Source organism: Ammospiza caudacuta, chromosome 3 (assembly GCF_027887145.1).
Source record: "Ammospiza caudacuta isolate bAmmCau1 chromosome 3, bAmmCau1.pri, whole genome shotgun sequence".
Taxonomy (NCBI): Eukaryota; Metazoa; Chordata; class Aves; order Passeriformes; family Passerellidae; genus Ammospiza; species Ammospiza caudacuta.
Genome location: NC_080595.1, coordinates 56,670,226 through 56,697,119, shown reverse-complemented (window position 1 = coordinate 56,697,119; position 26,894 = coordinate 56,670,226). Strand labels below are relative to the sequence as shown.

At 42.0% G+C, this 26,894-nt stretch overlaps 1 protein-coding gene across 1 annotated transcript in view; it reads left to right on the top strand.

The window, feature by feature from the left end:
- Positions 1-758: 758 nt before the first annotated feature.
- The window catches only part of SYNJ2 (synaptojanin 2), a 64,749-nt gene continuing 38,613 nt past the window's right edge, over positions 759-26,894 (top strand). The window contains exons 1-4 of the mRNA XM_058800974.1: positions 759-1,066; positions 10,252-10,338; positions 18,666-18,936; positions 21,315-21,540. Of these exons, the coding sequence (XP_058656957.1) occupies positions 946-1,066; positions 10,252-10,338; positions 18,666-18,936; positions 21,315-21,540 (705 nt within the window). The 5' untranslated portion in view covers positions 759-945. The remainder of the gene's footprint in view (positions 1,067-10,251; positions 10,339-18,665; positions 18,937-21,314; positions 21,541-26,894) is intronic.

Genomic DNA, 26,894 nt, shown 5'->3' with positions numbered 1-26,894 from the left:
TACCTGTGCCTACGTCCTCAATGCACTCCTTCTCGGTGAACCCCGGAAAAAAACCAGCACTCACCCTGCACAGACTCACTAGGGAAATGTGATGAGAACCCTACAACACCAGAACAAGCGCGCTGTGCCTTTGCCCGCAGCTCTTTACACCACGGTACAGCGCGCAGTGGGAGAGCAGCCCCGAGGGGAGCTCCGTGCCGGCGGGGAGCGCGCCGGGATCCCGGGCGGCCGCTCCCGCAGGAAGCGGGAAGAAGCGGGGCAGCAGCGGAACAGCTCCGGCGCCTCAAGGCGCTGCTGGGCCGGCCGCGCTCCCGGCGGCTCGACGGCGACCTTCGCCACCCGCGGGGGTGGGGAGCGGCACGGCGGGGCCGGGGCGAGTAGGGCCGGGCACAGCTGGGCTGGGAAGAGCCGGGCCGGGCCCCGCAGCGCCCGGCCGGGCCCACAGCGCGGCCGCCGCTCCTCCCCTCACCCGCGGGCAGGGCGGGGGATAGCGCCCCGCCGGCGGCTCCTACCTGTGCCGGAGGAGGAGGAGCCGCGGAGCCAGAGGGACAAAGTTAACTCTGGAAAGTTTACCGTGGGTGGGAAGAGAGAGGCGGAGAGCAAAGGGGAAGGTCGCTCCCGCCTCGCCGGCCGCAGCCGGGGCTCCCCGAGGAGGCGGCCGCAGCGGCGGGTCCGCCCGCGGGGCCGCTCCGCTTCCTTCGCCCTGCGCTGGGCGCCCCGGCCGCGGAGGCACTCGGGGACCTGCTGAGGTGACCGGCGAGCGGCAGCGGGGCACGGCCGCCCTCCTGGCCCGCCTCCCCGGGACAAGCGGCCAGGACTGGGGACGAGTTCCCGGGGAGGCTCCCGCGGGGCTGCCGGCGGCCCCCCAGCGCCGCGCCGTGCGGCTCCTGCGCCACCGTCTCCGGCGGGACCCCTGCGCCCTCCTGCCCGCGGCCGGCGGCTCCCATGGCTCTGAGCAAAGGGCTGCGGCTGCTCTGGAAGCAGGAGCCGGGCCCGAGCGCCCTGCTCGAGGCGCGCAGCCGCCAGGACTGCCTGTTGCTGGAGGCCGGCACCGTGGCGGCGCTCAGTAAGTGCCTGCGGGGGCGGCCCTGGGGACCCGTGGGTGTCCGTACGTGCCCACCTCTGCCTGTGAGGGGACAGTGGGGTGCGACGGCAGCAGGCGATGCCCAGGAGCATTGGGGCACTTTCCTCCAATGGCATGGAGAGAGGAAGGGGAGCGGAGCCACCTCCAGTGGGATGCTGGCTGCGGGGAGCGTCTCGCCTCACACCCAGGCCTCCAGCACGGCCCTCCAGGCTTGGCCCCTTGCTGGCGCATTTGGGTGAGCCCCGGTACGTGCCGTGCATGGAGGGTTGCCCAGCATCTCCCGATCCGCGTTCCATCGCTGCTCTGGGCATCTCTAGCCTCCTCACCAGCAGCCGGGGTAGAAGGAGCAGGAGAGGCCACCCGGCTGCGGTGGGGTCTCGGCACAGGGCACCTTTAGTGTACAAGAATTATCCCCTACAGCCTTGGCTGCAGAGGAGGGCCCAGGTAATGAAATCAGGTCCGCAGCCTCTTGAGGAAGTTTCTACTCAGCTACATCAGGCGCTAACCACCACTGAAGATAGCCAGCTCACAACAGAGGTGTTTTGGGATGATTGACTTGAGATTTGTCTCCCCTAAAAAACTCCTGGCTTCTTGCTGTGTTGCCCCTGTGGTTTGAACGGTATTTGGTTACTTGAGTGTCTGGCTTTTCTGGAGGAGTCTCATAAATGTTCTCAGCGTTGTTTCACTTTGTGCTTTTGGTACTTGTTGGACCTGAATTAATGCAATGCTGATGTCGCTAATGTTGAGGCAGACACAGAAAAATGAGGTGACTGAGAATTCAAGGGGCAAACAGCTATGTAGGAGAACACATGCTTGTGCTGTATTTTTAAATTGTGTTCTGCATAATACCTGTGCCTGCAATCATGCTGCTGTCCACAGCATTGTAGGAGTCTGTGTTCAAGCAGCTCAAACTGTAGTTTGTAGTAAGATCTGTGTGGACATTGTGATTTGCACAATGTCAGTCACAATGTCACCTCAGGATCTGGGTCCACTGAGCTGAATCTTCCACAATGTACACTGGCAGGACATGCAGAATAAAATGATGAAAGCCAGAAAAGTCATCAAGGGGCAGCTGATTTTCTCGAGAATGGTTCTGATAGTGGGAAAATTTTGACCAGTCATGGAAAATATCTTATTGCCACACTGTAGGGATTTTTGTTTGTTTTGCTTATTATATTTTATTAGAGTTTCATGTTGTGCAATATTTTGGGGGTTCCGTTTCTTGCAAAATTCTTTGGTAATAGTGGACATAAATGTGTTACATTTTTCTAGAGGGGGGTTTTGTGTCAGATTTCAGTGAATTGGCAGTGCAAAGTCAGTTAGTACTGAGCAGAACTTTACTCACTTTCCCTGAAAAAAAAACCTGTTGACATTAAAACTGAATACTAATGGGGTTTGGTCTGTATTTTGTTATTCTGATAAAAATCTAAAGCCGCTCCACTTCCTAACACCAATGTGCATGAATAAAAGGGAGAGTCCAGTATTCACCTAGCCAGCCCTGAGCCACCTGTAGGACCAGTGGTTGGAATGACTTGAAATCTCACTAATTAAAGGAATCATCAGCATAGAGTAGTTTTTTCTCTCCCAGTGTTGCTATCCCGTTTGAATTGCTATGCCTGAAATGATTTAGTGGCTGGAAAGTTGCCCAGATGAAAAGGACCTGGTGGTGCTGCTCAGCATCCATCTGAACATGATCCACCAGTGTGCCCTGGTGAACAAAGAGGTCAGTGGCATCCTGGTCTATCTCTAAACAGGAGTGTGTCCAGAGAAGGACAATGGAGCCAGTGAAGGATCTGTGGCACAAGCCCTGTGAGGAGCAGCTGAGGGAGCTGGGGTTGTGGTTGTTCAGCCTGGAGAAAAGGAGGTTCAGGGGAGACCTTATCACTCTTTACAACTGCCTGAAAGGAGAGTGTAGCCAGGTGAGGGTTGGCCTCTTCTCCCTGCTAAAAAGTGAAAGAACAAGAGGACATAGCCTCAACTTGCAGCAGGGCAGATTTAGATTGGATATTAGGAGAAAATTCTTCATGGAAAGGATGGTCAGGTATATGGAAACAGGCTATGAGGGAGCTCCTATGCCTGGAAGTGATCCAAAAGTGCGTGGATGTGGAAGCTGGGAATCATGGTTTAAATGATGAACACAGTGGTACTAGTTTAATGGTTGAGCTCAATGATCTTGGACATGTTTTCTAATCTGAATGATTTTGTGATTCTATGATTATAGAATTTATACAGTCTCTCTTAAAATGTGTTAGAGGAATTCTGAAGTAGTGATTTGTATAGGGTAAAGGGCCTGTTTGCCTTGCCTTTTGGAACTCAAGTGTCATGTCTTGAGATAACTGCAATCATGTCTGTGTTGGCATTCAGCCCACTCCATGGTAATAACTTTGTCATTTTATTTCATTTAATTCCTCTATTCCTTCCTGGGTTGGTTCCTGTATTGTGGGAAGAGCTAGTTTGTCCAGTGGAGCCTGTTTAGATAACCTCTGTTTATGCAGCAGAGGACCAGAAAAGGAGGGAAAACCAGTAGTAGGTATTGTGCTGGTGAATTTAGAAGAATTGTGAAGAGGAAGCTTCACAGCAGGGTGGTAACAGAAACAACATTAATTCTGTTTTGTTTGACTTGCCTTTAGGTTGTTGCTAACCATAGAACTTGGCAGTGGGAGGTTAACATAAACTTTGTATATGTGTGGTTTCAGACATACTAGTCCTAGGGTTGTGTTAGTTTTGGCCTCTCTGTCTAGTTTTCTGTTTCTAAAATAAAGTTCTTTAAAAATTGCATACCTGTGGTGAGAAGGAGTTATGCAACTGTGCCTTATGCAAACCCCTACAGTAAATAAAAGCAGATTGGTATACCTGGAACACTTAAGTTGTACAACAGTTTATGTAGTTTTGCAGTTGCACCCTCATGTAAACAGAACTGTAGAGAGGAATAATCATAGATGGACAGTGAAGGCTTGAAAAGAAATTTTAGTCATTGCTCTTTTTTTTTTTTCCCCCCATGGGTACCAAGTATCTCTGCCCTTGAGCAGGCATGACATCTGCACTTGTGTAAAGTTTAATTGCTTCTATAATAATTTTGTACTGGAAGAAATTTAAATGTTGAATTTAACCTAGTTCCAGTGGCTGAAGGGAATGAGGATTGTCCTAGAAGTGGTGTTACAAAAAAAGAAATCTGAAAAAACACACACTTGTGCAGAATCAATACAGGCTATGGACTGCTGGCAAACTCCTCATTAAAATAAACACTTTCAAATGTGTAAGCTAACAATTTGATGCTGTCTTGTGGATGGATGACTTAATACTTTTTCCTCTCTTGATATCTTATAAAGATAATGATAACTATTTTAGTCACAAATTGATTATGTTTCATAATTTCCTTACTGCATACACAGATTTAATACCTGAAAAATATTTACATCCTTGATATCCTTTGCATCCTTTCCAGTAGTGGGAAAGTATTGTAAAGATCTCTAATTGCCTGAATGTCAGCAATTTATAAAGTGAGAACTTGTCCTGTAATGGAAACCTAAACTAAAAACTTTTGGAAAAATCAAGAAATCAAAAATCACTGCAGGAAACTTAGCTGCATATCCCTAAACCCCTTAATCTGCATAGTGATGTGATATCAACAGAAGAGTTTTCTGTTCTGCTGTAAATTGAATAGTATTTTTGAGGATAGGAGTTTGTTTTCCTTCTCTCATGATGTCACTGTAGGGTGGAGGGTAAAATTCACTGTTTTGAATTGAATGACACATTTTGCTGGAGGCTTTTTCCCCCCCCCCCCATCTGCTGACAATCCTAAAGCTTCAGTCATCTCCAGAAGGATGGGTGACAGCCTGAAACAATTCTTTCAGGAATTATCTGAACTAGAAGATCAATATATTCTGCAGAAGAAACCTAGAGTCATGAAGGATAAAGAAAAATTGTCATTGATTTAGAAATTTCTGCTTAATACAACAGGGAATATAGTTAGAGGAGCTATTCCTAGTTCAAACACGTTACAGTTTCAGTGGTTTGCAGATGAAGTGAACTGCACAAGGTAGTTCTGGACTGCTGTCAAGGCAATTGCTAAACTAAACTAAGGCTATAGTGCTGAAAATATGGTGATTTAACTTTATTATGGCAGGTAGTTTCAGTGAAAAGCTGTCAACAGGAGTGCTCTGCTATTGAATTTCAGCATAATAATATGTTTTCTCAAGGGCAGAGCCAAAGGCTGCAGAGATTTTTTTTTTTTTTGCAAGCTCTTTGATTCTGCAGCTGTTTTATAAGGATGTTACATCACCTGTTATGTTAAATCCTAAGTGACCATGGTGTCTGGAAAATACAGAAGTTCAAAGCTGATACAGTGTGTGTTTTTTCAAATATGTCTGAGGTTTTTCCTGACTTTTACCCACAGATCTGGGAAGTTAGCCTTTACTAGAGACAAACTTACATAGAGTTAAGGTGTGTGTACACTCTGAGGAGGAGCTCTGTGCCTCCTCTGCTGTTTCACTTGCAGGTGTGTGGTTCTCTGATGCAGTGGAGTGAAATCAGGGTAAAGCCTTGCAACGCCAGGAAGTAGCAGTTATTTACCTGTGCTTTATCTTTTCCTTCTTCTGTACAGAAAGCTGTTTCTGTGCTCTATGTACATTCACTGTTTACAATTAGCTTTGGTTTTGTGGTTATGTGAACAACTGTGCCACTGAGTGGGGTGTGGAAATCAAGCACCAATACTTGTGTAAGTACTGTGACTGCATTTCTAAGCACTCTATCCAATACAGTGAGCCCTCCACCTTGGCTCATTTCTACTCCTACACCCGAATATTCATACAGCTAGCACAAACTTCTGTGAAGTTTTCTGTAGTTTAGTGGTGTTTGAACTTTTCCATTTGTGGAAGCAGTCTCCAGAGCCCAAGTCCTGTCTTCCTTGGTTGTGCTGGCACTGGGCACTTGCAAGCTGTGGTTTCTCAGGCTGAACATCACTGCTTTAGATGATAGAAAAAAGTGTGTGTTGCAATTCTTTCACTATTGTCAAAATGCAAACTGGGTGCAGAGAGGAGGGAAGATGTGTTCCTGTAAGTGTTGGGTGTTGATTACAAGGCTTGTTTTCTATGCTAGGAGACAAGTAGTGGTTGTGATGGATGAATTCTTTGTAGTGGTTATGTCTGTAGTGACTGCTGCAAGTTTCTATGCAAATATGAGTCATCTATGGCAGAAACCACATAAAGATAATGGCCAAGCTTCAGAGAAATCACTTAGGGACTTCCCTTTTATTTTTGTGACTGCCTGCAGCAGCATGAAGCTGGCCAGTAGAAACGTGGTGGTTTCATTAATCCATTATTCTTTGATTGTGAATTAATATATTCATATATGCACATCCAAGTATGCAAACATTATCTCTCACTAGGAGCAGATTGTTCTCAATCTAATACAGAAAGCCAGGGAACTGGTCTTTCCAAAATGCCAATTTTCTATTTTGTTCATTGTCTTTTCAACCAGAAATGTATCTTACTAGAAAATTAGTAAATACATTGCTTAATGTTTTAACTATTTGGATTCTCTTAACTGTAGCTCTGACCACAGACTTCTTCCCAGCTCTGCACTGCTTGGCCTGTATGGTGTTTCTGAATACAGTCTGACTTTCATAATGCCTGTGTAGCTTGGATAGAATGTGAACAGGAAGATTTTAGAGGTGAAAGATATTGAAAATACAACAAAAGAGTTTAAATGTGTCTGCAGATGACTGAAAACACGCTTTGGAGGTAATCATCTAAACTCACATAACAGCAGATATTGGATTTATTTCTAGGTAAGGTGCTTATTGTAATGTATAGATGGGAGTTTTGGTATGAAACTTCTGTTTGATTATAGTTTTTCCCTGTTTCTGGGGAAGGTTCACACCTCTTTCTCCCAAATGCTAAATGACACAAATAAAGCCATCCCATGACACCAATCCTATGTTTCTTAAAGTACTTAGAAATATGCTTGATATTACATTTTTATAGCAGTACCCTACAGCCAAGCAGGTGACTATTTCCAGAATTGGGCTGAGAAATCACAAGGGAGAAACAGAATTCCTAACCCAGTCTCAGACTCTTTTTTTTTTTTTTCCAAGAACTTTTCCTTCATTTTTATCTTGAAGTTGCAGGTATTACTGTGTCTGTCCTTAGTGTTGGACTTGGAATTTTGGTACCTTTCTCTACCCTCTTACTCCAGTCACTGACCTTTCTGGGGTCCATATGCTTGAGAGTTGTGCTGATTCTTGCTGAAGTCTGGGGGTTCAGCCCTAAGGAGGGATTGAATGAAGGAAACTGCATATGTTTGTTTGGCCAGTTCCTTCTAGCTGGTAAATTGAAATTGCAGCTTTTACAAGCAAGAAGTCACACTTGGTCAGGCCATATGGTATAATGTAGTTGTGTATCTTTTCATGGTGTGGGGTTTTTTGGCTCTGAAATATTTTATGCATGGAAAATGTCACTTTTAATTTATTATATTGCAGCTTGGTTTCATTGAATTATTGCGTGTCTCTTGTTTTACAAGGGTTACAGTGTTTCATAGAATTATTTCCCTTTAACTCTTATGTCAGTTTTCAGTGACACAAGTAGCATACAAGTTTTTTCTCTGTGTAGCCACAGTCTTTCTGATTCTCACTCATGTCCTAGCATTCCTCAAATGCCCTAGGAGATCTTTTAGGTTTTGATGACAGTTATTTGAGATTTTGAGATTTATAAATACTTCTTTTTAACAACAGGATATGAACCTGGCTCAAGCCCTCTTCAATAATGTGCTTTGTGCAGCACCAAGGAGTTTAACAAGACAGGATGCTTTAAATTCCATTGGTATCTTTAACAAAGGGAATTTACACACACCATGCCCCCAAATGTGGTCCATAGGCACTAAGACATTCTGGCTTCTCTCTGCATGACCCACAGGCATGGCTGTGTCTGTTGAGTGTCTTCCTTTCCTGCTCCTTCCTTGCAGGCAGCTCTGCTGGTGCTGCTGTGCAGGCACAGGCTCTGACAAGTGTCCTGCCTGGAACAGCAGCGTTCCTGTACCAGGACTGCCAAAACTCAGCTCTTTGGCTGCGTGTTTAGAGCAGTCCTGTGCCAGCAGCTGATGGGTGTGTGGTGCCACTGGCTTGACCTGGGAAACTCCATGGCTTCCATACATGCCAGTGGCAGGTACTTCTGGCCAGCAGTGAAATGAGCTATGTGTTGCCTAATTCTGCACTGCAATAAATTCCATTCTTTTGGATTGTGCTCTTACCAGACACTTTAACAGCCAACTTTCCAGCTTGTAATTCTATTTTGAAGAGCATTGCCATGCTTTTTAAGTGACTTTTGAAATGCTTTCAGGTTGTGCCTGGCCTGCAGCTTTATGAGCTCCCACATCTGTCTCAGATCTGAATCTCTTGGTGTTTCCCTTGTTTTAGATTTCTTCCTAAAGCTGGAATGTTTGGAGCAAGAATTTTGGTTTTGGTTTTCCTTTTTTATTTTAAAGTAGCACAATTATTTTAGTGTAGACAGCTTTTAAAGGAGGGTTTAAGAAAAAATTTAAGAAAAAATTGTCAGTATATTGTTGCTGCTCTTTTATACTTAGTAAAGATGCCATGGAAAGTGAAACATCACCTTTTTAAACCTGCTTTTTTTAATACATGAGAAAGCCTTGAAAGGGAGGGTTTTTTTCAAAGATGGAAATGTTGTTATAGTCTATCTAAACTGGTTTTGTGAAATTGAGATTTTTTAAGTGCCTGAGAACTGAGCTTGCTGAGTCTCAGCCCTTAAAATGTGCCATTACTGAGTATTTAAACCATTATTGTCCAGAAGTTTATGTTATGCAATAAAAATCACTTTATCCTCTGTCTGCTGCTTATGCTTTGCTTCACTGGTGTGTGTGGTATCAACATTTTGCTAGTTTCTCCGATTTACTCAGTGTTCTAAGAAAGCAGAGTAAGTAAATTGTGAAGCTGTGGTAGTAAAAACAAAATTAAGAAAGAGTTAAACAAGTCTTCTTTATTTGTCACAAATGCAAAAATTGAGATAAACATGTTTTAATTACTCTTGGGGGTTGCCTCTGCTAAGGAATTTTGTAAGAGGAATTGTCCTTCATTTCACTTCAAAGTGTCAGCAATATATGGGATATTTATTTGTTTTCTGTGTTTCTCACTGAGCTCTTTGCCTCTTGAGATTTATAAAGAGAAGTCTCTTTCTTTGCTCTTCTATCATCCATTGCAAGCAGTTCAGTTTGTCCTTTTTATACCCAGAGGTTTCAGGTTTTAACTGCTGAAGTTAATTAGGAGCATAAGATTGCATATTATTAGCAAATCTCTGAAAGTATTATGTTGCTGTTTATCTGTAGTTCAAGAAGTAAAAGGACATTTGAGGGTTACAGTCTGTTTTCCTCATTTGGGAGATTAACCTTGCTCCTGATTGGGAAATATATACAAAATGAAGACTTACTCATTCAGGAAGTATGCTGGTTTTATGTTAAAGTAGCCAGTGGCAAGTTTGATCTGTGGTCTGGCTTAATGTCTAAATGTTCAGTATGTGCCCATTGAATTTGCTTGTTGCAGAAATGCACAAATATAACATGAGCATCTGACCCTTTATTTATTTAATTAACTAATTCTTATTTCACTAAAATATGTGTAATTCCTCTTGAAATCAACATCTGGTGTTGTGTCTACATCAAATCATATTATCTTGCATAAAAAAATCCAGTTCTGTCTGGAATTAGACTGAGAGTCTGGAAGTATAAACTCTCTCTTGTTGTACATCAAGACATATCAATATACTGTCATCATATTTTAGCTTATGGCAAGACTGATTTATTCTTGCTCTTATTTTAGAGCAGTGTAAATTTTACATGTGCTCATGTATTTCTTTATTTATTCTGACTTATCTGTGGCATCTGTACCATAGAATAAAATTGTTACTAACAACCAGGTTGATTTGAAAATAAAGTGAGCGCTCTTTTTTCTTCTAGGGTGGTGTGTGGAGATGGGCATTTCTGTCCCTTCATGTTTTAATCTCTATAGTTTTACAGCATTTTAAACCTACCTTTGCACTGTAGTCTTGTTGACTGAGAAAATCAACTTAGGTAGCATTGGTTCCTATGCAATAGGAATAAAAGCAATCTGAAAATTTTACTGGATAACTAAGTTTCCTGCCTTTCTCTTTGCTCCTTAGCTCCAGAAGAAAAGGATGCAATTAAAGGACAGTATGAAAAGCTCGTGGATGCTTTCGGCTGCTTAGGAGAGCTTCAGCTTAAATGTGGTAAGTCACCATCTGTATGCCTGAGATTATAAAATGCCCAGACAATTCTAAATGACAACAAGTGGCTAAAGTTGTCTAATTCCTTAAATTGTGAAAGCTAGTTGCACTTTGTCATGTTCAGTCTGGAAAATATTTGTTTCTTTTTCTGTTTTGGGCCAAAACCATATTCCTGAATGATGGATGGATTTTTTCTTAATTTGTTTTGTCTGACATTTTTAGCTGCCTGAAGATAATTGCCATTCTTCTTCCCCTACCACATTTGTCCAAGGCAAGATATGATTTCTTAATTCTTCTCTTCTTTAAGGATCATGTTTAGACACTGATTGTCATGGTCATCTGAGAGTACAGTACTGCAGATTGCCAGTTCTTGCTGTAATGCCTAATTGCCTTTAATCATTCATATGAATAAGGATTTGCAGAAGAAGGCCTCTGGCTTCAATTAGTATAGTGAGAAATGTTTTTTGTCATCAATGTAAATTTTGGTACAGTTTGGGAATCTTGATTTAGCAAAGGACTTGTCATTACACTGCCTGCAGGAATGTTAATGGAAATAACATGTTTTAAGAAGAGAACTGCAGTGATTGATTTGAAGATAATAGGGCCTTACACAGTGCTTAAAAATCACAGATGATTTAGATGCATAAATAAAAAAGCACTGTACGCGCTGTTCCCGGGCTGGTACAATGAGCCCTAATTTTCACTTGGAGAAATGACAAGACTTTTCCATGTAACTTGATGCTTGGTCAAGGAGTCTACCAAAGGCAGTAGTGGTGTGAGCACTGGTGTATTTAGGCCAGTAGATATAACTGTGTAGTTTTATACCCTGCTTGCCATTTTGCAGCCTGAAAACTATGGCTTGAAATTGACCTGAAGAGGCAACTGCAATCTGAAGAATTTTTGTGTCATAATTTAAAACTGTAGGTCCTTCTAGTCTTTTTTAATGAATGTGGACTTTTTGTTTGTTTTGTTTCTTGTGGAGTTAATTAGACATTTCTCTGGAGATTTATATCAATTTGCTAATGTAATTTAAAGCGGAGGACTCGTGATTAGTTTTTCTTGGCACATGGGTCTGTTTTTCTTCATAGAAGTCTAATGAATCCTGTTGTAGTAATAAAGGAATGTAGCTATTTAATCCAATCTCTTCAAGCTACATATAAGGGTAGTTTTTGTATGTGGTGGGAACCAAATATATCCAATTTTCGTATTCATGTTAAAAGGTGAATGATTTCAAATGGGCTGTGAAATATTCTCAGCCTTACTGTTTCTCATGTCCTTACTTCTTCTCAAACAACATATGCTTAACTTCAGTGCTCTGAAAGTGTGAGGGTTTTTCCTTTCTGAGCTTTGTCACTGTACCTCTGCCTTGTTCTAGCATTAGATGACAAGTTCTGGTACAGGACTTGCTTTGGAAGGGATTGTTAAAATTCAGTGAAAAGTCAGAGGGTCATGCTGTAATGGTAAGTGAAGGTAAGCAAACCTTTTCTGCTTCTGAACGTTTCAAAAAGCAAAGATACACGTCTGCTATCTCACTAAGACGTAGCCCGAGTTTTTGTCACAGTCTGGTTTAGACTTTCCATCTTACACGTGAGTTCCATCCCTTTAGCTGTTGCTTATGTAGAAGATTAACACTACAAAGTAATTGTACTGGGTTTGTGTAGCAAGGTTTTGGTAGCAGGAGGGGCTACAGGTGTGGCTTCTCTGAAACGCTGCCAGAAGCTTCCCCTGTGTCCAATGGAGCCAATGCCAGCAGGCTCCAAGACAGATGTGCTGCGGTCAAGACTGAACCCATTAGCAACATTGGTAGTGCCTCTGGCATAACAGATTTAAGAAGAGGGAAGAAAACTGCCCAGCTGAAGCTGGAGAAGGGCAGAGTTAGAATATGTGAGAGAAAGAGCTCTGCAGGCACCAGGGCCAGTGAGGAAGGAGGGGCAGGAGGTGCTCCAGGTGCCTGAGCTCAGATTCCCCTGCAGCCCCTGGTGCAGACCATGGGGAAGCAGCTGTGCCCCTGCAGCCCATGGGGTCTGTGGTGGGGCAGAGACCCACCTGCAGCCCATGGGGTCTGTGGTGGAGCAGAGACCCACCTGCAGCCCATGGAGATCCATGGTGGAGCAGAGACCCACCTGCAGCCCATGGGGTCCATGGTGGAGCAGAGACCCACCTGCAGCCCATGGGGTCCATGGTGGGGCAGAGATCCACCTGCAGCCCATGGGGTCCATGGTGGGGCAGAGATCCACCTGCAGCCCATGGAGATCCATGGTGGAGCAGAGACCCACCTGCAGCCCATGGGGTCCATGGTGGAGCAGAGACCCACCTGCAGCCCATGCCAGAGCAGGGGGATGCCTGAAGGTGGCTGTGACCCTCTGGGAGGCACACTGTGGAGCAGGGTCCTGGAAGGGCCCATGCAGAGAGGAGCCCATCCTGGAGCAGGTTTACTGGCCAGATTTGTGACTGTTTGTTCTAGAAGGTCTGCACCTTCTGTGAGGGACCCACTCTGGAGCAGTTTGTGAAGAACTGCAGCCCATGGGATGGAGTCATGCTGGAGAAGCTCAAGTAGGACTGTCTTCCATGGGAGAGTCTCCATGCTGGAGCAGGGGAAGAGTGTGAGGAGTCTTCCCCATGAGGAGAAAGGAGTGGCAGAGACAATGTGTGATTAACTGATCACAGTCCCTATTTCTCATCCCCCTGTACCACTGGGGAAGAGAAAATTGGGAGTAAAGTTAAGCCTGGGAAAAAAGAAAAAGAAGATGTGGAGGAAGGTGTTTTGCTCATTGTCCTACTCTGGTTTGATTTGTGATAAATAAAACTAATTTCCCCAAGTTAAGTCTGTTTTGCCCATAACTGCTCAATGTTCTCTCCCTGCCCATATCTTGACCCATAAGCCTTTCATTTTATTTTTCTCCCCTGCCCAGCTGAGGAGGGGAGTAACAGAACAGCTTTGGTGGGCACCTGGCATCCAGCCAGGGTGAGTCAAACGACCACAGGAATGCAGTGTAGCTTTTTCCATTTTTGTATAATGTATTTTAGCAGCTGCTAACAAAGGCATAATTGGCTAGCTCTTCTCTGAGCTTCAGTGATTGCATAGACGTTGTTCAGAAGTATCAGCATTTTTTCTTACTACTGGAAACATGCAGACCATAAGTATTAAATTAACTGAGAGTATTTGTGAAAATACATTCCACTGAGATGTTAAGAGTATTTGTAGAGCAGAAGGGAAAACTTTCTGCCAAGACATGAAAGATGTCTCTGAACATTTTAATTAATCTGTAAATATAGCTACTTAGAAATCCAAATAAATCACATTGTATGCCTGCCAAAATAGATCATGCTTTTCACAAGAAAGTAGATGAAATATGTGAAATTGACTCACAAAGTTAATGTTTCCCACCAGTAATAACATTCACTTGTATGTACTTATGTCTGTTAACATGACTCACTAAGTTCTTCTGCTTTCTTTTGTGAGATGGATGGCAGCAGAATGAATTGTACAGTCTCTCTGAGCTGTACCTCAGCCAAGATTTTGCTGCCAAAGAAGATCTAGCAGTGACAAATACATCTTAAGCAAAGTGTTAAAAGAGCTGGCTTTACAGTGTTTTCTTCAGATACTGTGATGTCAGGAAGAGATGCATACATAAGGGGATGTTTTAACACCATCAGCACATAGGTTGTTTGGTTTAATACAGCTGCTGTATTTGGGGAGGCATTCTGAATTCATGAGATTGTGTATATATTCTCACTCTTGTACATATACAGTGTATAGTTGAAAGGAAGATATTTTGAAAAGGACAACTAAGTACCTGTCTTCTGTTCCTTTTGCACATATCCTAAAAATGTGGTTGTGTTTAGAAGAAAGAGAAAGAGGAGTATCTTTGAGACTAAAATGATAGTTTGGAAAGTCTTGGCTCTTTTCATAATTCTGTTGTAGATATACTCAGGAATTTTCAGCTAGATGGTTAGAATGTACTTCTCTCCTGTGTTCTGTTGCTATTTTTGAAGACAGATGAGAGGCAAAATTGGTTTTTAGTGGTCTACAAAATGGAATGGAGTATGTGTGGAGTGGAAATGGAAAAGTCTGAGGGAGTGCATGACTGTGATGGAATGGAGAAAGAGCAAAAATTGGAGAAAATTATTTTGGAAAGAAAAGGCAGTCTTGAGTGAAATAGTTACAGTTAAGAAGGACAAAATAAGAATTGAATATTGGACTCCTTTTCACTATAGCTCAGAATAGGCAACATTGAAATCATCCCCTAAGCTGCAGGGGAAACAATTGCCTTGAGTTGTGTAGACAGGTTAAATACAGAAACTGCAGCTTATTATTGTACAGTGTGACGTACCAGAACTGCATTTCCTGTTCAACTTGGATAAAGGCAGTTGGTTTCACAAGAACATTTGAAAAAACGGATGGAAATTATTATTGTCTTTTTTCTGTGCTAAATATTCTTCATCCTCTGCCTCTCTTGTGCAACCTAATAAAAGGACATTCAGCTCATATCACTGTGAGCAAAACATTTCTTACATTTCTTCAAAAGTTTTCTTTGCAGATTGTTGTAGTGATTGATAGCTGTAATAGGGCAAAATAATGATCTTGGTCGCAATGCATGAACATTTGTACCCTTTTATCTGAAATCAAAGTTTGGCCATAACTTTGAAATATTTTTTTTCTTTAGTACTATATGTGGGTCTTGCTTTTTCATAGATGTGTTGCTGTAGAAAGCATGACCAGAAAGGAACACTTCACTTCTTGCTCTAAAATTATTTCAGAGATTTCTTTAAAACATTCCATGTTGCATCCCAATGACAGGAAGGACATTTCTACAGTTGTGACCTTCAACTGAAGTTCTTACATTCCTAAATTACTTTCTTCTATGTGTACAGTTTAGAAGGCTAGTATTAATGAGGATTTTACTTTAAACTACTTGTGTAAGTTAAAGGAGAAATAAAAAGATTTTTATTTTCCAGGATGGGGTATGGTAAATAGTCTACAGCTGAGGTGTTTGGTGATTGGTACCAAGAGAAACTGACCTGAAAAGGCAACTGAAATCTGAAGGACTTTCATATTATAATTTAAAACTGTAGGCCCATCTAGATGTTGCTGGTAAAGAAGGGAAGACAAGGAAAGCCTTCTCTGTGTCTAGCTGTATAGCTTAGTGGTGAGTAATTTCTTATACCTTAATGGAAACATGACTAAAAGATCATAGTGGAGCAGTGTTTTGGCAGCATTAATTCTGCTGTGCGAGGTTCTAAAAGGGTGAAAGGTTGACAGAAGCATTACCTCCATTCAGAACCCAATGGCTACGTCTGTGCTGTGAATGAAATGGGCAGGACACAGGCACAGAGGATAGGATATTGTGATTAGCTTGTTCCCTGTGCCAAGAGGACATGTGCATCAAGCAGGGATCTTCCTCCTGCAGACAGTGCAGTGATAGCCCAGAGCTGGTCCCAGGACCATTGTCCAAATACCACCTGGAATGAAAGTGCTATCAGAGGATGGGGCTTGGGACTTTTTTGCAAGGTACAGAGTCAGAGAGATTTGTGTTGAGCTGGGGCTATGATGTAATTGGGTTTCTGCATTGTCTGTTTTGCAGCAAATCCTGAGTCATTTAAGCAAATAAAAGAAGTTAGAGCTGTTCTGAAGACCAACTCACAGAGCAGCCTGGGAGGACTAAGTAGCAAAGCAGGCTAGCTTTAACATACCTTAAATCTCTCTTTTTGTCCTTTTTCTTCAGTTTCTGGGCTGTAAGTGTGAGCTCCTTTGCCAGCCTGTCTTTGTTCAAAGGTATCATGAGAAGTGCCTGGTGGTTGCTCTCTAATTTGGAGTACTGTAGAGAGATTATTCTGTGTGAATAGAACTGTAGAATGGCTCAAGTCAGAGGAGACCTTTATAGACCATCTACTCCCAATGCCCCTGTGATGGGCAGGGACACTGCCTCCAGACCAGGTTACTCAAAGCCCCTTCCAACCTGGTCTGGAACACTTCCCAGGGGTGAGGCACCCACAACTTCCCTGGAAAACCTGTTCCACTGTTTCACTACTCTCGTTGTAAAAGATATATATCTTCCTTATATTCAATCTAAATTTCCCCTCTTTCAGTGAAAAACTGTTGCCCCTTGTCTTATCACTACAAGCCCTTGTGAAAAGTCTCTCTCCATCTTTTGTTATAGGCCCCCCTTCAAATATTGAAAGGCTGTAATAAGGTTTTCCCTGAGCCTTCTTTTCTCCAGGCTGAGCAACCCTGACTCTTTCCTGTGGAGCTGCTGCCCAGTGGCAGAAAAGTATCACAGCTTTAGGAAACAAATCTCCTTACACTTCAGGGAAAATGCAATACCTTCTCAGGCATGATTACTTTTTCGGAGCTTTTTAGCTAGTGATTTAAGGGAGTAGAGATGCTGGACCTTGCAGTATGTGGATGAGTACCCCATTTGGGGATGAGTGGTTGAGTGGAGGAGATAGTAAAAAGTAAAAAGAGTTTATAGTCTCTGATAAGAAAAAGTAAGATTCCTTCTTGAATTAGAGGATTATTCTGTTTAGATTCAGTGATTTTCCACTGGTTGCAATCACCTGCAACCAGGACAGAACCACAGCTTGTATTATTAAGCTTTTGTTCTCTTTGGCTAATTTGATGTTGACTTTCTCATTTGATGTCTTCTGAACTGTCTAGGAAAGCTTTACGTCACTGAAGGCAATGAAAGTATTTGTACTCTTTGTCTCAGCATCGCTGCCAGGCAACTCTCCAAGTCCTTCACTACTGGTTTTTTGTGACTAACCAAGCTGACTGATATTAAGGCATGCTAATAGTGTTTCTGTGTATTGCTTCCAAAGTCTTGTGAGTGAAGGTTACTTTGAGCTGATCAGTTTTGCATGGTTTCAGCTAAGTCACAGAAGCTTTTGGCTATCCTGAGAGACTGCTAACTCCTCCTAACCCTTTCTGGAGGCTGCAGGGCAGTATTTGGTCAGTTATGAACTCTTGTGATGATAACTGATGTGTCTCCTCCTTTGCACAAAGTCACGTGCAAAGGAGGAGTAAACTGTCAGTATTTCTGGCCCTCTGCTGCGATATCACAAGCACAGAAAACATACATCTTGAAAGCACTCAAGAAGGAGAACAGGGCACAGCGTTGTTACAGAAAGAAATGTGATGAACAGAGCTTTCTAGTAAATACCACCTACACTGGCCTTTATACAAAACTGGAGTCAGCAGAACAGAATGAATAAGATCTAATCTCCCACCTTGTCCTGCCATTCCAGTCCCACGTGCCTACACAAATATTCTGGCCCTGCTGAAAACCACCCCTAACTCTACCTTCTGTAGCCAGCCTGTTATCTGAAAGCAAGGACTCCCCTACTGGTGTATCAGAAAAAGAGTAGTTGTTGTGTGAGAGCTGGTGTGCATTTCCAGACAGTGGGTCACCCTGGAGGGTTGAAAAGTGATCCTAAGTGTTCCCTTTTGCGGTCTGAAGCCATATTGTCCCAGATTGTCACTGTGCCCGTTGCTAATTAACTTGCTCTCAGCAGGTCAACTGTTGGTTCTGCTGTGCTAAATTAATAAATCTTGGCTCATTTCCACCTTATCTTACTAGCTAGAGTGACTAGGATGACATTGTCTCCATTACAGGCCAATTTAAGTGAATCATGCAGTTTCTTTGTAGCAAAACTAGCATTTCCAGAAAAATTGTATTACTGTTTCTTAATTACCATTTCAGAGAGAATGAGCAGAGGTGGAGATGGTTCTGTGTATGAGAGATCTGATTACAGTGATGTTCTCAAGCTCCAAATTTATCTTTTAGCCTTGGGGCCCTGAAGTTCAGCTGCTTCGTGATTTCACAGTTATGGCAGCTGTAATTGTTTTAGTGATAGCTGAGGTTGTTGTTGAATCATGTACATGCTTTAGTGATACAAAAAGCAAAATCTTAAGAATTGGTAATACTGAAATTTTACAAATGTCTGAACATGCCCAGCTTCAGCTGAAGCCAGTAAAGAATCTGAATGCTCTATGTTCTGTAGGGTGATGAAATTGACTTTTTGAGTATTGTTCCAATGGTAAGCACTTTGCTCTTCATAAAGTCAGTGGGGAAAACACACTCTAGTGCAACAAAGGATGTCGATAGAGAAGTGTTATGGAATATTGTGCAATTGCAGTCACTTGTCTGCAGTTAAGAGGAATTCAGAAATGTGAAGAACGCGGCCTGCATGCCTGTTTTTCCTGTTTGTTCTCTTGTGAAGCAAAGACGCTGGCCTCTGCTGGAGCCCTGTCGGCATTGCATGTGACAGGACTGGTGAGGAGCCGAGTCCCTCTGGAAATAACCCTTTTGTAACTGTCTGTCACTTTCTAGGTAACGCTCGGCTGCACTTTCTGGTCCTGGTGACAGGCTGTACGTCGGTGGGCAAAATCCTGGATGCTGAAGTTTACAAAATTACTGCAACAGATTTCTGTCCTCTCCAGGAAGAAACCAAGGAAGACGAGCGCGTTACTGCCTTGAAGAAAATACTGAACTCTGGGATGTTCTATTTCTCGTGGCCTAATGCAGGCTCAAACTTTGACCTGACTGTGCGGGCTCAGAAGCAGGGTGATAACAGCTATGAATCTGGTAACTCGTTCTTCTGGTTAGTACTGCGTGTTCTACTTGAGTCTTCTGTTGTCCCCACCTGTATCTCATTGCTCAGACTTTCTCAGAGGGAAGTGAACATGTGCATCTCCTTTCATTTCATTGACATGTCCTTTTACAGGGCAGGTGGATTTAATGAATTCATGGTAACTTGTGTATAATTAAAATTAATCTGATAGTGAAGTGCCATTATAAAATGACATATTATGCTTTAAAGGGGGAAATACAAGATATATATTGCTCATACTACAGAAACATCTCTCTATATGTCATGAATAGTTTTCCCTGCAGTCCTTTTAAATACTTTTCTTTAAAGTTATCTAATGGAAACCTGCGCTTGAACTGTTCATAAATCCCATCGTTTGCACTGAAGTATGTGTTATTTTTTAGAAGTAGGTGTTTGTTGTTTATTGTTGTCTGTAGTTTATTGTTTCAGTAATGTGCACTAGTTTTTATGTTGAAAACATCAATATTAATATGTTTACAGCTCAGTGCAAACACAAGTCACACAAAACAAAACTGCTGTGATACACTGCTCTGTGCTTTTTACTTTCTTGTGCTTATAAAGCAAAGGAAAGTTATCTCATATTGTGGTAAGTATTGGTTGAGGGGAAAAGAGAAAACACAATGCTGGGTTGATGTAATTCAGTTTGTTTGCTTTGCAAGTTTTGGCATAATGCTTGCATTTCTATACCCTTTCCCACCCCCGCCCCCTTCTTTTTAAACAAAAAGTCACACAGCAGGCATAGCTGTTCTGGAAATAAATGAGGATTTGATGTAGGTGGAAAATAACTGGCGGGGTTAAATGTGAATGTGCTGCTAGAATGTGCAGTGAAGCTTGTGGCCCAAAGTAGGTGAATATTAAATAAGCAAAAAAGTTCATAATGGGTGATAAATTAACATGAGAGAGCAGTTCAGTTAGGCTAAATAATCTTTCCTGCTATGATGTGATTTTGACTGGTAAGATTTAGTGGGTTGACTTTAAAACTAAAGAAAGATACATAATAAATACTTGCTTTCAACTGTGCTAATGATGCATCCCTCTCCAAAAGGTCACCAAGCATTGTCAAGTCAGACACATGGCAGAAGTTTGTTGTACTCCAATGATGAGACTGCTAAGATGACAATATCCCATAATAAAGAACATTTAAAACATCTCCTTTTCCCTCTACTGTCTTTTGAAACTTTTTTTCTTGGAAGAGAAGTATATTTGCTGCTTCTGGCTAATCCAGAAGTAAATTCTGAAGAGTTTCCATTCTGCAGTATGTTGTAGAACAGGGAAAAGTGGTGACAACATCACATTAAAGGCAAAAAGATGCTCCAAAACAATTTATCTTGGGGTATTTAGGTGATATGGGAAATTTCAGACAAAAAATAGATGCTTGAAGAAAGTAAAGAATGAGATAGTTATACAATGAAAAGTGTAAGATGACCTTAGTTATAGGCAATGCAAACTGCCTGTTTAATGAACTGCAACAACAACAAACAATTCTACTGGAATTTGCCTGAGTGAGGACTTCCTATGCAAGTAGAAGTGGGAGAAAGAGGTGGAAGAAAGCAAAAATTGAGCTTAAAAATCGAGCTAACGAAAGGAGCTGCTTTTTCTGTTACATATTTAGATTAAAAATGTAACAATGCCTTGCACCTTTTTTGGTAAATGCTGTACTCTAAAAGAACAATTCTTCAGGGGTTTCACTCTCTTTTACAGACCCTCTATTGAGCAATGCATGGCCATAAAAGATATTATCCTGGCCCTCCTATGTAACTAAAGGCACATTTTGAGACATGAAGTAAAGAAAAACTTCATCATAAAAGAGACTAGATTTGTTAATTAGATGTGACAGGTTTCTTGAATTGTTGATCTTGAAGGTTAGAACAGATGTTCCTCTTCATTTTAGTAGTACTTTTTGCAATATCTCCACTGACTTACAGATCCAGTTTCTGCTTGGAATTTTTTTTTTCTGAAAATCCTGGTGGATTTTGAACCAGTTCTTCGTCCTGTAGTGAATGCTAAGGTCCAGGCAGTACTCTTTAAAAAAAGTGATTAGCTTGACATTACTGTAATTTATTAAAGGATTACTAAATATTTATTTCTGGAGCTGAAAGAGGTGACATTTGCATCTGAATTTATAAGACAGGTACAAGATATAAAGACAGCACCTTGGTGGCAGCTGTGTGGTTAAAATTTGCCACGTTCAGTTCACTGTAGTAGTTCACAAGAGTTTCTTCTCGGTATTTCCTGGGCAGAGATAAGGTACAGCAGAAAAGGGGTCATAAAACATTACTTGATTAAATTAGCTATTGTTGTCAGGTGGCGCCCATGCCTCTCTGTTTGTTTTGCTCAGTAATGTCTCTGTATGTTGTTGAACCTTTCAGGAACCAGCTATTGCATGTGCCCTTCAAGCACTACCAGGTGAACTGCTCCGACTGGCTGCTGAAGGTGGTCTGTGGGGTCGTGGACATCCGCACTGTTTATGCTTCCCACAAGAAGGCCAAAGCCTGCCTCATCTCCCGCATCAGCTGCGAGCGTGCCGGTGTCCGCTTCCACGTCCGAGGGGTCAACGATGATGGACACGTGTCCAACTTTGTTGAGACAGAGCAGGTAAGTGCTTGTATCCAATGGCTTTGCATCACTTAGTCCACTCGTGTTTAATTGGGGCAGAGTTTTCAATGAGAATTAAAGAAACTCAGCAAGATTTTTTTCAAATATTATTGCATGGCAGATTTGTTTGTTCTTGTCCATTAAGCATTTCTTTGCAATCTGCTCTTTTTCTCTGTTTCTGACTTTTCCATTCACACGGTTTTCACTAACACTTTTCACTTCTTTCCTGAGTGTGAAAGTCTGGCCATTTGATACTGTAGTGAAATGTAGACTAGGGTTTTTAAACCATTCAGGAAGGTGTCTAGCAAAGGTGCTGGGACCTCATCTTTGATTGGTAAAGTTCACTGTCAAATCATCTTTCTCTAGTAAAGAAAATGTTGAAAAAATAACATCTTCTCAGAGTCAGCCAAATTCCAGTTCAACTAATTTTGGAAGAGACTGCTTTTATATTCCCCACTGGTTTGTGGGGGATTCTCTCTGATGTGAGGTAGTATGACAGTTTTTATACATATGTGGTAAAAGCCTCATTTCCAGCTGATGCTGAGACAAATTATGTGTGTGAAATGCATTCAGCAGGCTCCCTTGATTGGCACAGCCAAACAAAACAATTGAATCACTTGGTTTTATTGCACATAGTTTAGCTTGCTGCCTTGAAATTCAGTAAAAAGCACTGGACCATGAAGAATCTGAAGTCTTCTGTGCCAGCTGAAGTGAGTGCTTTCTTACTCAAGTACAATCACCTTTTCCTTTTTGAACTGAATTAGTAATTACTAGCAGTCAGAACCATCATACAGAAATGGATCACTGTATAAACCGAATAGACAAATGGCTGGTAGTTTTCAACAAAGAACAGGGATTTGCTCCTAGAATTTGGTTGTTTTCAGCATCCTCTGGGCATATCTACAGAGCTGGATATGTGGTGTAGATTGGATGTGTCTGTATATGTAGGTGCATGTACAATGAAAGTAGATTGCTTCTGTGATGCTCATAAGGGGAGCATGAAACAGTGAGAGCAGCATGGAGACACTTGAGCTGTGTCATTGCAAGCCTGTGCCTGATGGTTAAGGAAGGCACCCCCTCTCAAAGGAGCCCACACTTTTGTGGGCTGACTGCACTAGCATTTCCTCATGGCAATGTGTGAATGTAGCAGCTCTCACCCAGTGAGCTCCTTCCTGTTATCCCACTGCATGAGCCAGGCATGCCTTCAGGCAACTGTTTGTCCAAAATCCAGCCATGTTTGGGTACTTTCCGAATTTCCTCTAAGATGTTGTCTTTGTAACACTGCTTTAACCCTTTCACCTGGTTCTGCCTAAGGACACATGTAGAGCAACCTTAGATTTGACAGTGCTTTGATCCTCAGGAGGATGCCTGGAGGAGTTGCAGACTGGTATTCCCCAGCCTGCTGGTGAGGTTTGATTCCCAAGAGGTGCTCAAAGCATGCCCAATGTTACACATGTGACTTTCTGTCCCGTAGTCAGAGTTCTGTCTGGGCATGTGGGTGACTTTTTGCTCATGTCCCTCCTTTTCCTGGTTTGCCTGCATTTTCAGTTAGGCTGACAGTTTTCCACTTAGTGTTCAGGCTCCCACAAATTCTGCCTGTTGGATGTGAAGCTCTTCCCCTCTAGTGCTTGGGTCTCGAATGTCAGCCTCTGAATTCTCTGCTAATAATTCTCTTGTGTGCCACTGCTCCAAAGCAACTGCAAGTGAACTCTTGCAACATCTACACCTTTCTAGAAAGTCTGTCAGTGCATTGGGAGATTCAGCTATGTCTGCTTACTGGAAAGTGGAATTTTCCTTTGGAACCTGGGGACAGAAGAAGGGAGATCTGCCATTTTAAGTGATACCTGGTACATTCTGCTATTTTAGTTGAGCATCTTCTTATGAATGTTAGTGCAAAGCACTAATCCTGTTACTCAGGATTTGAAGAATGTTCTCTTGATGAAATGCAAGTGTTAGAAAGGATTGTCAGCTTTTTTTCAGTGAGTTTCACATTTGTGGCACCACACTTGGCAGTTGACTTATTATGTGAAATACTTTTGCTATCCTGCTCACTAGGTGGGTCAGAAGTAACTCATTTTATTTTGTTACACTCCTGGAGTACATCATGTTACAAATTATTAGCATGAAAAATAAGTTGGCCTTTGTATTCCAGCAGAAAACCTGAGGACTGGCTCCTGGTGAGTGGCAAAACAGTACTTGATTGCTGATGCTTCCCTTAGCTGGGTCTGGGTCAGGCTCAGGCTCTTCATGGGAATTTTGTGTTTTGTTCCCATTCAGCCATCTGCTGAAGTGGGCAAACTGAAGGCTTTTAAGTGTTTTTTTTCAACTGGGTAAGCCAAAGTGCAAGAGTGAAATGGCTTTAGGGTGAAAGGCTTGAGCAGGTTCAAAATTATAACGAGAGTTTGCAGTTTTAAAGGGTTGTGTGGTTTTGTTTGTTTTCAAAAACCAAAGCAAAGAAGGAAAAGGTTGCTGTTACTAATGGTGCTAAACACTAGTTTTACCAAGCTGCATGTCCTAAGAAAGCAAAGTTGGGCTAACCACTAGGATGCCTGAGATCTAGTTCAAGCTGGCATCCTCTTGCCATTAGGAAGGAAGAGTCCAAGAATAAACTCTCTCCTACTTTCATAGTAAACAACTGACTAATCTCCTGTGAGGTAATATCTTGGCTGAATAACATTTTGTTTCCATTTGCTGGAGCCTGTACAGTATAATGGCATGTTGGCTATGTGCTTTCATGGATAAATAACACCCTAGGATTCTGAAAACCCAGGACTTTTCCCCTCTTTGCAGGAATTGCTTCTAACATTTTTCTGTTTTTAGAAGAGGGAGAAACAATTAATCTTATCTCCAGGCAGCTCTTTTATGCATAGATGGTATGCTTTTGTCTCCCACTGAGTTAGCCTTGTGGCATTTCAGCTCTGCCATGAGTCATTTTTTTGTGGGCTCACTTAACTGCTCTGAGTCAGTGTTTGAGAAGAAGGGGGGAAAAGTAAAATATCTTCACTTTTTCTTTAAACAAAATAAGAACAACTTATACTATATATTCAAGCTTTTTGATCATTTGTCTTGTGCCTTTATGAAGAAAGAAGAAATAAAATATTATAGGAAACACTTAAGGAAAAAGAAAATGAAGGGAAGGGAAGGCAATCCCTTCAATGTGTACTTTCAGATTTGCTGACAAATATTTTGTAATGGGATGGTATCCCTTTCTACTTGCAGTTCTTGCAGTGTTGCAGTTAATTCTCAAGCAGCTTTTAAATCAGTCTGTTTCTCAGTTGTAGCTTAAATGTTCCCTTTCACCTTTTTTTCCTCTCCTAGTAATCCTTTGAAGTTGAGACTGTGTTGCATTTTTGTAATTTTTTTCTTCTGATACCTCTGAGGAACTAGAAATGCTCTCTTCAATTAGTCTGTGTGCCTGTTACTGTTTACATTTCAGCTCTTCTCCCAGTTATCCTCCAAAGAGTTGTGCCAAAATCTTAGTATGTGGTTTACAAGGAACAATTCTAATTAACCAAAGACAAATAAATTGTTTCAGTTTTTTTCTCCTTCGTGGAATTGTTCAGTAAAGAAAATTGAAACCTTGAGAAAGTACTAAAAGGAAATGCCATGAATTTGAATTAACCTTCCCTTTCTTCCAGTTTCAGAAAAAATTGTCAGACATGGATTAAGGAAAACAATCTCTATTTCACAATACCTCCTAGACTGTATTGGATAGCTCTCCAGGAGAGGAATGGATGCAATCATGTGGTTGATTTATTTTCTGGATCAAGTTTTAATATGACCGCAGGCAGGGCAAAAAGGATTATTTTGGCAGATATATCCTTGGGTTCCATGGTCTGAGCTAAAGACACTCACAGAGAGGTGTGTTTAGGCCATCTGCTGTCCACACTCTGTGTGGCAGAGCTGGGGATCCCCCAATAAGCCATCAGAGTATCCATTTCATCAAGTACTGTGTCTCTGTGTACCCCTTGAGTTTGTAGTGAATTTTGCTGTTTGAAGTTGTGACCAAATGATTATTATTTCTAATGAAGGTGGGTGATGGAGATGAATGAATAAACTATTCCTAGCAATAGATGGGCACAGCATGCTGGGATCAGAACACCAGTGGGTTGACACAGATGTTTGCTTCTTGTCCAGAAGCTTTTTAGTAGTACCTGTGTTGTCATCTTATTGCAGGGGTTCCATACTGTTATCTCCTTATCCAAAAGTTTCATACCTTCTTGGTGTTTTCTCATGGGCATCTCCCCAGAGCACTGACTCTTTCTTCTTCACAGAGCAGCCAAGTGACTCCAGTTCCCTTCTCAACCAGCCACCCCACTCTTTTATAGCACTTTTCTTCTCTCTGGTTACAGCTGTGGCCTCTTAAAGTCAGGCCTGTTCCTAATCTTTGCTAATCAGCTGCAACTCCTTAGGGGTAAGATTACTTTCTACACTATCTTTATTATATTCTATAACCTGTGCATGAAGTTTGCTTACCAGGAAAGATCCTTGGATTGCAGGGGCAAGGTCTGGCCCTATGAAACAGAAGAGAGAGATTGAAAAATGTCCCATTGAACTCTCAGTACTATCACCCTTAATCCTGAGCTGGAGAAAGAGGCCACAAAGAGAGACTAAGACCAGAGAAGCTGAAAGAAAAACAAGGCAAATTCTAACACCAGAGGTCAGAAACCAAGTAATCTATTGTTAAGGCAAATAGGTCTTCCACATGGGTTAACTATCCAATTGCTACAGTGCTGTCTGATGGGAACCTGGTCTGGATGTTCATGCAGCTGACTGGGTTGGATTGTAGTATGGGCCAGAATCCTTGAGATTAATGAAGTAGACCTCAAGTGTTTTGAGGATTGGATAGGAATGAACATTCTCCCTGGGGTACATAGGCACCAACTTGCTGTCATTTTGGATCTAAGACAAGAGATAAGACTCCACAAAGACAGAGATTTAGCAGGATGTATGAATCCTAATGAGCAAGTGTTGTCCCAAAAGTAACTGATTGTTGTTGAATTTCTAGAGAAAAACCAGTATGATCTTCTTGTCCATGAGAAAAGGAAAACAGAGGACAGGAAAATTCTGGACATAAGGCATTTAACTTTTCTTTAAATTTCTTGTCTAAAAGAATTGTTCATCTTTTGTCTAGTACCTTAGAAGAAGGGAAATGGCTCTGCTAGAGGACAGGGTAATAAAGTCAATACTAGAACCACAAAAATTGGGATGGATATGTGCTTGTAGAAAACATAACATTGTGCACAAAAACTGATCAAGGCTGTGAAGAATATGAGAAAAGAAACTGTACTTGTACATGCATAAGCAACAAAGTTGGGATCTTTTCTTTATGAGTGTAATTTCAATCTAAATAT